This window comes from Rhinoderma darwinii, chromosome 1, assembly GCF_050947455.1.
Source record: "Rhinoderma darwinii isolate aRhiDar2 chromosome 1, aRhiDar2.hap1, whole genome shotgun sequence".
NCBI lineage: Eukaryota > Metazoa > Chordata > Amphibia > Anura > Rhinodermatidae > Rhinoderma > Rhinoderma darwinii.
The window spans coordinates 24,909,269-24,921,501 of NC_134687.1; the positions used below are offsets into that span (position 1 = coordinate 24,909,269).

The 12,233-nt window shown below is 43.6% G+C and overlaps 1 protein-coding gene across 8 annotated transcripts in view; it reads right to left on the reverse strand.

Annotated features, from left to right (window-relative positions):
* REEP1 (receptor accessory protein 1) overlaps positions 1-12,233 on the reverse strand; it is a 219,947-nt gene that overhangs the window by 40,255 nt on the left and 167,459 nt on the right. For 7 of the 8 annotated variants that reach the window (XM_075856527.1, XM_075856553.1, XM_075856561.1 and 4 more), the window contains one exon: positions 9,814-9,976. In XM_075856527.1, coding sequence (XP_075712642.1) covers positions 9,814-9,976 — 163 coding nt within the window. Of the gene's footprint in view, positions 1-3,375; positions 3,412-9,813; positions 9,977-12,233 lie in introns of all 8 variants that reach the window. The other variant, XM_075856587.1, reaches the window with a different exon arrangement.

The following is a 12,233-nucleotide window of genomic DNA, read 5'->3' on the forward strand; positions in this document are numbered from 1 at the left end:
AACGTTAAATTGTTATTTACGATTCTGACCCATGTTGGGTCATGTGAATTATTAGGAGGAATTCTATGGCGGATTCCTAACTAGTTATCCGAATGTTTCGGATTTAAATTGTTTTTATAAAACTGTGAAATTAATAAACGGCTGCTGTGGCCATTTTACATCCAACCTCGGTGTCACGTGTCTTTACTAAAGTGGGGGTGGGGGGATAGGATGATCTAAGGTTAACGCACGACTCTACCTAGGCAGGTCAAGACTACGCTAGGTATGGCGACATGTATCGGCTGTCTTCATACGTAAAGGATACTTTTTTAGCATCTTTAGGGTTAATGATACATATATGTTCGTCAAACATATTGGAAAGATGATATGTGAACAGAGCCTTACATCGTCTGATGTACAGAGCCTTTTACATCGCACCATGTCAGAGCCGGGTGTGTACAGACACAAATCCAGCAGGAGGCAGCATTAGATTATGCATGAGATAACAGGAAACAGTAGAATTTTGAATGCAGCTCTGGCAGTTATTAGATTATAAGAATTGATTTAACTCTAGACGGCCTGAAAATTAGTAAAGCATATTATTTACACACTCAATATTATACAGTATGTAGATTTACATTGTAATATCTATCCTATGCTTTAAACCCGACTGTCCATATAGGATGCCAGTTATCAGGACTTTATGAGCTGGACCACAGCCCAGTGAACACTTTATGTTATTGGCTGTCATAGTACTTGACCTGTTTAATGAAACTTGCTTAAAATATAATGAAATAGACGTGAGTGTCTGATTTTTATACTAGATCTTGCTTATATTTTCATTGCCAATTACCAAAGATATTTCTTGCTTATGAGAATGTAGAATTTGGAAACGAGCAGGAAAAATCAAGATTAACCTAGTGAATGACATTGTGAGGAATATGTGGGCAATATAAATTTTAAAGAGGTTGGTATAAAATTAGGAACCACTTTTTTTCCCCAAGAAACAGCACCACTCTTGTCCATGGGCTGTGTCTGGTACTGCAGAATTACTTGAATGGGTGATCAGCATGTATTGGGACATGCCACAATTTTTTTTCTCATGCATTCAGTAAGAAAAAACCCTTGCGTGTCTCAGTACAAAATCAGACAGTGTGGGCTCATAGGAATCTATGTGGGCCAAATTTTGGAAACGTACTGTACAAGACTGATCTGTAATATGGATATGTGTATGAGCCCTAGGTTAAGTAAAGTATATTTTAGGACCTTGTTCATACAGTTTGGTGCGATTTTTTTATTTGCGATTTTATTACCCAAAAGGGTATGTGCACACACACTAATTACGTCCGTAATTGACGGACGTATTTCGGCCGCAAGTCCCGGACCGAACACACTGCAGGGAGCCGGGCTCCTAGCATCATACTTATGTACGATGCTAGAAGTCCCTGCCTCGCTGCAGGACAACTGTCCCGTACTGTAAACATGATTACACTACGGGACAGTTGTTCTGCAGCGAGGCAGGGACTCCTAGCATCGTACATAAGTATGATGCTAGGAGCCCGGCTCCCTGCAGTGTGTTCGGTCCGGGACTTGCGGCCGAAATACGTCCGTCAATTACGGACGTAATTAGTGTGTGTGCACATACCCAAAGAGTGCAGTCACACGCGGAAGATTTTGTTGCAGAGATTCTCTGCGACTGAAAATCAGTTCCATTCATTTGAATATAACTTGCAGAAATCCATGCACCTCCTGCAGAAAATTTCTGCAGCAAAATAGGCCGCATATGACTGCACCCTTCATCAGCGTGTGGATCCTAAACAATCCAACCCCAGTTCCATCATTTTAATAGAGGTAAAATGGAGAAGCAGCACATATGCTCGATCACCACTCCATTCAAAGTTTTCTTCAGCTTGTTCGAGTAGGTAAGGATCTACAGGGGAATCAGGACCCCCATTCTAGTGATCAAGCACTGGGGATAAATGTGTTCGGTGAGAAAATCTCCTTTAAAGAGGCTCTGTCACCACATTATTAGTGCCCTGTCTCCTATATAAGGAGATGGGCGCTGTAATGTAGGTGACAGAAGTGCTTTTTATTTAAAAAAACGATCTTTTTTCACAAAGTTAGGAGCGATTTAAGTTTATGCTAATGAGCTTTCTTAATGCCCAAGTGGGCGTGTTTTACTTTCGACCAAGTGGGCGTTGTACAGAGGAGTGCATGACGCTGACCAATCAGCATCATGCACTCCTCTCCATTCATTTACACTGCACTAGCGATATAGATATATCGCTATGTGCAGCCTCATACACAAACCCTAACATTACTACAGTGTCCTGATAATGAATACACATGAAATCCAGCCTGGACGTCATGTGTACTCAGAATCCTGACACTTCTGAATCTTTTTTTGTGAGATTGAAGTCAATGGGTGCGTGCAAATTGCGCTCAGCACATGGAAGCACTTCCAGGTGCCGCGCGTGATTCGCGCAATAGCAGTAAAGTGAATGAATCACTTTGCTGATGACAAACTGACCTTTTGACCGCGCAAAACACCACGTTTTTTCCGCGCGCAAAACGGACACGTCCGTGTGAATAAGGCCTTAGTGCGATTTTATACGACAGGGGTTTTGACTTTGTAAGGACCAGACACCCATTTGTCTAGGTGTGTATTTTTTGTACTGCGTCCTCTTTGTGTTTTTAACATGGGTTGTTATAATGTCATTTAATAAACTTTGCCAGTTTGATACTAATTGACTCTTTTTTGCTTTTGTTTTACATTTTTTTTTATTTATACTTTTATTTAGATGCATTGCTGATATTGGCTAAAAAAATAACAGCATCAATAGCTGCAGGAACTGTGTGAACATCGTACACATAAGCAAGAGGGGATCACAGCGACATAGGGCATGCAGCTAAGGGGCGCACGTGGCCCCAGGCTGCCAATTGCCCACGACTGCACTAGGCGATACAAACTGGTGCAAAAAAAACATCAATTTGTATCAGTTTACTTAGGATCTCTTTTTTTTCCCTTTTTTTTTTCAACAGCGTTTAGAAAATGTACCCTATATCATGAAGTCCTTAGACGTAGAACCAGATCGAAAAATACTGATTTTATGTAGGATCATTTTATGTATCAGTTGTTTTTAATCAATTTATAACATAAATAACAGAAAATAACAGAAAAAAATACTAATAGAAAAAACATACAGCGAATAAGCAGTAGTGTGAACCCTGCCCTCAGCAGTACAGTTTAGCACAGTCTGGTAGAGGATGGGAATAATAGAGTAACTACCAGGCACACAAAGCACTCGGGTTATCACATTGTTATCAAATTATTATCGGTCCAGAGGAGCCACATCCCGGGCTCTTAGTGGCACAGATGCCGGAGGGATAACTCACCTCGGATGAATTTTCCAGAAGAGCAACACGCACACACTGTAAAAAGGGCGAACGTTATAGATGTGATGATGAATTATAATATGTACTTTTTTATTAGACTAGGAAGGGAAGATACAAGAGATTTTATTGATTAATATGAAAGAATTTCTACTGGAGCATGATATTCATGTGGAGAGCTAAATATTTCTTTAATATGGGTCATCATTTCCGTGATGTATTTTAATGGACCATATATTACAAATTCTCTTTATCTTTCTGCTCATTGTCGCCCCCTGCTGAGTAATGCATGTCTTGCCAAAAGGAGTGGGGGAAGGGAAGTGACAACTGCTTTGAGTCGATTTCTGTGAAAACAGGTTGTCACGTAGCAGGACCATTCAGCCATTGACAAATTCATTGCAGTATTTTTAGGGCAGGTGTTATCGATAGGTACGGTAGACCTGTACCTATAGCCGGACCTGTGGGAAAGGTGTCTGTTAAAGGGAAAATGCACATATAAATACAATTAACAGTAAAGTAAGTGGATTGTAGGCCAGAGGAATAGTAGATTCTGACTGAGAGACCCTAACCTAGGGCCTAAGTCACTGTAAAGGATCTGCCAGACACAGCTTCTGTGTCGACGCCCGTGGTTAATCAGTCTGCATCTGTCCCTAGGTCTGATAGAGTGACTCGATCTGCTACCACTCAGGCTGATAGGCTGAGGAGTGGGAGAACCTATCACAGCCTGGCCAGACGGTTCTAGCTCCCGCCCTTGGTCTATTTATACCTTCATTTGTTGTCTGTCCTTTGCCTGTGATTCTCTTGTTTCCTGGCTCTGCTGTTCCTGCTAATACCATTGACCTCTGCTTCACATTGACCCTGCTTGACTGACTATTCTCCTGTTCTGCTTTTGTTACCGCGTACTCTCCAGGTTTGACTCGGCTCGTTCCCTATTCTGTTGCTCACGGTGTTTCCGTGGGCAACTGCCCCTCTTCCCTTGCTTCTGTGTTCCCTTGTCTGTTTTGTTTGTCGTTCACATAGTGAGCGTAGGGACCGTCGCCCAGTTGTACGCCGTCTCCTAGGACGGACTGTGCAAGTAGGCAGGGACTGAGTGGTGGGTAGATTAGGGCTCACCTGTCCGTCTCCCTACCCCTTCATTACAGTCAATATCTAAAATGATGGGTACTCCTGTTGGGAATGCATACGTTGTCTAAGTTTTTCGGAAGGAGCATAGGGTACCCCGTGCCACTGCAGTAAGCTTCTCATTAATCAAATAATAGTTCATATGGGATCTAATTTCGGAAAATCTAAGGATAGGCTGTTTGCAGTGGTATGTTTCGCAGCCATGAAAAAGAAACTAATAATCTTTTGATTAATATGGGGACACCTTTAATATCCTTAGGCTAGATTTACACGAACGTTGCAAACCTCAGATGTGAAAAACTACACATCCGTGCTGTACCCCTGTGGGATGCGCTATCACGAATCCCCCATAGACTAGAGTCTATGGAGGGATGCGTAAAGCGCAATAAAATAGGACATGTCCTATTTTTTCAAGGACCCTTCACACGCTTCGTTCTAACAGCTGTGTGAACGGCACCATTGAATTACATAGCTCCGTGTGACGGCCGTCACGCGGACGTATTCAATGCTCATGTGAATAAGGCCTTATTGAGGAGAACCTCCCACAGAGATCTATTTAAGTCTTAGCCTATGACCACGTAAATGAGGTGGTAAAGCCTAGCCCTAAAGTTAGCTACCTTAATGCAAGACCACCAGGAATAAAATACGCTACTAGTAGAGTGGCAACCTCTAAAACATGTAGGAGGATAGCCTGGGACAGAGTGAGCTATTCGATAAGGCACTAGATACCACTTCATTAGCACCTTGTAAGATGTCTCAAGCATTAACGTGTTAATAAAGCTTTTTGCAGTGGTCTCCCATATCTGGCGCCATAGTTTGTCAGTGAGCTGAGTGCCTAGGTCAGTCTTTCCTTTGAACACGCAAGAAATATCTGCGCTATAGTTGGTCTGTAGCATACCCAAGTATAGGGCAGAGATCATATGTTCGAATGTAGAGACATATGTAGTGGGCAGGAGGTGTTTTTGAGAAGAGTGGACAAAAAGTTTGTAACTTTTAAATGGCTGAAAGGCTCAATTAAAGGGTAGATTATATTTTTCTTAAACCCTCAATGGATTGAAAGATGGCATGTTGATGAGCAGATTCTGCTGAAGGAAACATTGGGGATACAAATATAGGAAGTAAGGGTAGATGAGGGGAAATGAGATAAGAAGAATATTTTCCATTAAGTCACAGCGTTAAAGAGTTTTTCATAATTAGGTTATTAATCTGAGGTCTCAGAGGCGGAGGGTGGATGTAGCACATTCGGGTGGTTCCTGTGTAAGCCATAAAGGTGCTTCAGTGGCAGCATGGTATGTGACTAGTAGGGGGATTTGAGCTGCGTAGTAGTGCTTAGTGATGTCTAGGACTTAAGCTTAGGTCTATTAATTCTTCCTCCGTCACTCTTACACTTCTGTCAGGAGACGTGACCGCAATTTCAACTGGATGTATCTTATTGGTCATTGGGGAGATTTATTAAAATTGGGGCAAAGTAAAAGTAGACAAGACGCCCAAAGCAACCACTCCGATACCAACTTTTTAGAAGTAATCTGATTGGTTGCTATAGACAATTCTCCACTCTTCCTTTGCACCAGTTTTGATAAATCTATCCCAATGTGTTCACAAGAAATAATGAAAACCCCAAGCAGATTCTAAAGATTCCTTGGCTTCAGGGGTGTTACCTGACTTCAAAGGTCCCCATAACATAATCAGGAATGGACCCACCACCATCTTGTTGACAATGTAGTAATGCAAACCGCGACATAAATACTTTTAAAGGAGTATTCCCACTAAGAACATTTATCACCTAGCCACACAACAGGGGATAAATGTATGATCGATGGGACCCCCTACCGATCGTTAGAGCGAAGATCCCAACCCTCGTTCCTCCTCACTGCACAATCACAGTGAAAAGGATTTTCTCACTGCAAAATGGCTGAGTGCTGTACTTGGCTGTCTCCGTAGGCCCCATAAATATTGAATGGAGCGGCAGTGGATATGCGCGATCACCGCTCCAATCAAAATCCTTCTTACTGCGATCGTGCAGGTGATAGATGTTCTTAGTGGGAAAACCCCTCTAATTGAGCGACAACGGAGGCATAAGTAGTAGCAGGATATATCAGATCTTCTGCACAAGAGTGAACCCACATTAAAGAACTAGAAAGAATAAAGCCATAAATGTGTGACATATATCGTATATATATGCCGTAAATGTATGTCCAATGTCGCCAAAGGGTTACATTTTTCCGCGTAAGGACTAGAGCTTAGAATTTAACATGTTAAATCCCAGACTCTTAGCTTTCAAGGTTTCCTGTGCAATATTTGGGGCACAGCATTCGTTTGATGTCAGGGGGTTGGGAGAAAGTTTTATTTCTTGGTTTTGTATCTATGTAAGGACTCATGCACCCGACCGTGCATTGGCGTCTGCAATTTATCCGCATTTTTGTGCATAAAATGCAGACCCATTCATTTCTATGGGCCCATGCACACGACCGTGGTTTTCACAGATCCATGCTGGGGCCGTAAATCTGGACCACAAAAACTCAGGACATGTCATTTTACGGTCCGGATTTGCAGGTTCACACCACTGGTGAAATTGTTTTGGATCCGTCAATCCTGATGACGGATCCGACGGATTGTTTTGGATCCAACAAACTGCAAAGGAGGTTTTGCAGACCGTAGTATGTATGACGCCTAAGACGGGGGGAAAGAAAGATCACAGCCTGTTACTGTGTCATCTCTCATTCTGTATAGCCTACAGTGACCCGGGGGGAAGGAAAAAGGAACATTTCTTCATGTGATCACACTCCTTACCAATCAAAGAGGATATGTGTTCTCTAAATGTCACATTCAGGGGTGGGGGTTTGTACTACAGGGGTGAGAAGATGAGCAATTGTACACGTAATCACCTCCTGTGCCTAATCATGATATTTGTCGACTCCGTGACCCAGATATTTAACTGGGATATCTGGAAGGCAGGGAATTTCGGTAAAAATTTCTGCTAAATGTGTAAAGACATATGTATGTGTATGTAGATATATGATATATTCATCTAGACATTGGTATAAGTGCCATGTATGAACTCTGCACATCTTAAGCTTTTATCTTTAGGAGGAGTTGTACATCTCAGCCTCTGCCTTGGTCAAACTTTTAGCCACAAACATGAATTTTTACACAATCTTAAAGAGGCTCTGTCACCAGATTTTGCAACCCCTATCTGCTATTGCAGTAGATCGGCGCTGCAATGTAGATTACAGTAACGTTTTTATTTTTAAAAAACGAGCATTTTTGGCCAAGTTATGACCATTTTTGTATTTATGCAAATGAGGCTTGCAAAAGTACAACTGGGCGTGTTTAAAGTAAAAGTCCAAGTGGGCGTGTATTATGTGCGTACATCGGGGCGTGTTTACTACTTTTACTAGCTGGGCGTTCTGACGAGAAGTATCATCCACTTCTCTTCAGAACGCCCAGCTTCTGGCAGTGCAGTCACAGAGCGTGTTCTCGAGAGATCACGCTGTGACGTCACTCACTTCCTGCCCCAGGTCCTGCATCGTGTCGGCCACATCGGCACCAGAGGCTACAGTTGATTCTGCAGCAGCATCAGCGTTTGCAGGTAAATCGATGTAGCTACTTACCTGCAAACGCCGATGCTGCTGAAGAATCAACTGTAGCCTCTGGTGCCGATGTGTCCTCGCTCGTCCGACACGATGCAGGACCTGGGGCAGGAAGTGAGTGACGACACAGCGTGATCTCTCGAGAACACGCTGTATATAACAGTGCCAGTGATATTACTGATACAGTACTCACTGTAATTGTGACACAATGAGTACAGTCCCTTTCTACTCTATACAATGTGAATCTTTCCCATATAATGGACACATTATGCTCAGAGCTCTTTTGTTCAGTCACCAGGACATGACCCATTTGAATAAAAAATTTGATTACGACCATTAAACAGAACTCTGAAAACTAGATGACAGTCCTCCTAGCCACCACCCGTCCTTAGATTGCTCATACTTGTCACATATACCTTTACTAGAATATTGAAACACTATGTCCCATACCCATCTGCCTCGATTGGCACCTAGATGGACCATTTAGAGGACATTTTATTGCAAGTGATTCCCCCTTTACTTCTGTTCATGTGGCAATAGCTCGAAAGCATTCAGTGCATATATTCCCCCCCCCATTTATTTTCTGTGCAATGTCCCCCCAGAGTTGATTTACATCCTTGCGGCACATCGTCCATCCATACCCTCCCCCTTTTATTCATGTCTCAGGGATCCCTGTCTGAGACTTTGCCATACAATCACTTCCCATAGGTGCATCCCCGTGCCCCCTTGTTAGCAGCTCCTTGTGCCAAAAATACGAGTGGAGAGGTGTCAACGTAGCGTTCTTCCATGGTGAGGTATCAGGGTGGGGTTCTCTGTCCGCTATTACCGCGCTAAAGCTTGGGAGACTCAGGGGACACCATGGCAGAGCCCTGATGTTTTTTCGGAATCCGGTTTGAGAACCACTGATGTAACAAATCAATGAAGAGATGGTAAACTGGCACATTTTGCCAGGCAGATTGTGCTTGGTTTATGCATATATGGATATCTTATAGCATATTTACTATATGGGTCTATCATGAAGGAGGAGATGTCAGATTTGGAATATTCTGCAGCTAGAAACAGATGCTGTTACATACCACCCAACATTTGAATCACCAATGGTTGGACTTTTATAAGCCCCGTTACCGATCCACTCGTAAACACTCACAAAATCTCAAAGAAACGCCCACTTTTGGACATGTTTGCATAGGCCACGCCCTTTGAGGTTTGTTTCACGGGGAAAAAACAGGACGGTTGGGAGGTATGCTGTAATACATGCTGACCCTATTCTAATAAACACAGAAGCCTTTGAGTTATAGAATGGGCACATTACCTGTTACATAGCCCCCCAAGTGACACAATCTCGGCTTAGAGACAAAATTGGGGTGTATATTGAGATGTTGCACCCTGCGCGCCATACACATGTTAAAAGTTTGCCTCTGTTAGGGCATAAGATTAGGCACCTACAGATCACTAGAAAAGAGGGGCACATAGCGCTCTGTCAAGCATCGTGCCACTTTGGCTGTTAGTTCGGAGATTTTCTGGATACTTTCCAGGCCTGACACCTCCAGGTAGCTTCACTTATTGCTCCAATATATCTGTCACTGCAGAGACTGGAAGAAGAAACACAATCCCTCTATCTACTAATGAAGTCCGCATGCTAACATGACATGAATGGTTGATAGGTATAGGATAGGGTGACATGAGGGACCACAGGTGAGTCACTGGGTTATCTGACATTTGTACCAACCTGAAGGTTCACTACCCTGCGTTGCGCTTCGGGATAACTTGGCCTTGGTTGATTTGCTTGCAGTCCTTGCTGTGACTGGTGATGCGGAGGGGCTGTCACCCCGAATGCTGGAGAGGTCCTGCATGCTGAAACTCCTTAATCTTTCTGAAAGTGCTCCCTGCCCCTTTGAGGGAAAGAATGACAGAAATTAGAACTTGCACCTTTATTAAACACTAATTTCACACAAGAAACACACATGCATTAGATACTGTACAGTTATAAGATTGGTCTGGGATTAACAGCGCCACCCTTGTCCATGGGCTGTACTTGGCATTGCAGCTTGGCCCCATTTAAGTGAATCCTGCATTTGTGTGAGATTAGAAAAAGGGTCTGGTTTTTGTCCTAGAATCAGCGCCACCTCTGTCCATGGCATTTTTGGTTTTATCTAAATATAGTTTAAATGGTTCTTCACTTTAGAAAATCACGACTTGTTAGAAGGGTAACATGACAATAAGCTTATCACAAAGTGTCTCCCTGCTGGGACCCACAGCGATCAGCTGTAATCTGTAGGGAAACCTGGCAGTAAGTGTTACATTTCCCTGCAGCGCTACCACAGGGAAAATGAAGTATTACACAGTGCCCATTCATATCAATGTGTTATCTATGTGATACAGGACAGGACATGTCCTCCAGAGGAGAGACACTCTTTATAATTGATCTCCACTCTGGAGAAGAGAATCCTATACAGAGGAACCCGTCTGTATAATAGAAAATGGGTTTTCTAAACTGGACAACCCCTTTAATTATTGTGTAATTAAATATTCTGCAACTTTGTAGTATAGTTTGTGTCTTATTTCCTCACCATTCACAAAATCTCTAAGGCCTCATGCACACGACCGTATTTTTTCCCACCCGTAAATACTGGCGTAAATACGGGTCCGGTGTCACACGTATTCGACCCGTTTTGCACCAGTATTTACGGACCCGTTTTTGGCTGCAAAATAGCACTGCACTAATCGGCAGCCCCTTCTCTCTATCAGTGCAGGATAGAGAGAAGGGACAGCCCTTTCTGTAATAAAAGTTAAAGAAATTCATACTTACCCGGCCGTTGTCTTGGTAAAGCGTCCCTCTCCACATCCAGCCCGACCTCCCTGGATGACGCGGCAGTCCATGTGACCGCTGCAGCCTGTGATTGACCTGTGATTGGCTGCAGCAGTCACATGGGCTGAAACGTCATCCAGGGATGTCGGGCCGGATGTCGAGAGGGACGCGTCACCAAGGCAACGGCCGGGAGACCGGACTGGAGGAAGCAGGAAGTTCTCGGTAAGTATGAACGTCTTGTATTTTATTTTTTTACAGGTTGCTCTATATTCTGATCGGAATTCACTGTCCAGGGTGCTGAAAGAGTTACTGCCGACCAGTTGACTCTTTCAGCACCCTGGACAGTGACTATTTACTGACGTCGCCTAGCAACGCTGCCGTAATGACGGGTGCACACGTGTAGCCACCCGTCATTACGGGAGCTCCATAGACTTCTATGGGCTGTCCGTGCCGTTATTACGGCCTGAAATAGGACATGTTCTATCTTTTTCAACGGCACGGGCACCTTCCCGTAAGAAAACGGGAAGGTACCCGTGGCCAATAGAAGTCTATGAGCCCGTTATTACGGGTCGTAATTACGACCAGTAATAACAAGAGTTTTTACAGTCGTGTGCATGAGGCCTAAATCTAGCTGCATATGAATTTTAATTGTTCCTATTTCCTCCAATGGAGGTTGTATCAATATGTAGTGAGCACCACCTAGTGGTGGCTGCAGGCAGACACAATTTTATTACTGACTTTTATGGCACTTTGTTGGCACTCTTTGTAAGGGGGCACTCTGCTAGCAATATTGTAAATTGGTCCCCCCGTCTGGGTTTTCCACATAAACAGTGCCCCCAGAGGGAGGCCAATAAACGAGTGCCTTCTGGCAGTATTGTTTATTGGAGGCGCTCTTCTTGTATTGGTCACAGGCCTCTGCTATGGGAATCTTTGTTGACAGAGTTGTCTATTGGGAGAATATTGCTGGCACTGTAATTTACGGGGGCACTCTGCTGGCACTAGTTATAAGATCATTCTGCTGGCACTGTTTATAGGGTCACTCTGCTGGGACTGTTTATAGGGTCACTCTGCTGGCACTGTTTATAGGGTCACTCTGCTGGCACTGTTTATAGGGTCACTCTGCTGGCACTGTTTATAGGGTCACTCTGCTGGGACTGTTTATAGGGTCACTCTGCTGGGACTGTTTATAGGAGCACTCTGCTGGGACTGTTTATAGGAGCACTCTGCTGGGACTGTTTATAGGAGCACTCTGCTGGGACTGTTTATAGGAGCACTCTGCTGGGACTGTTTATAGGATCACTCTGATGGGACTGTTTATAGAATCACTCTGCTGGGACTGT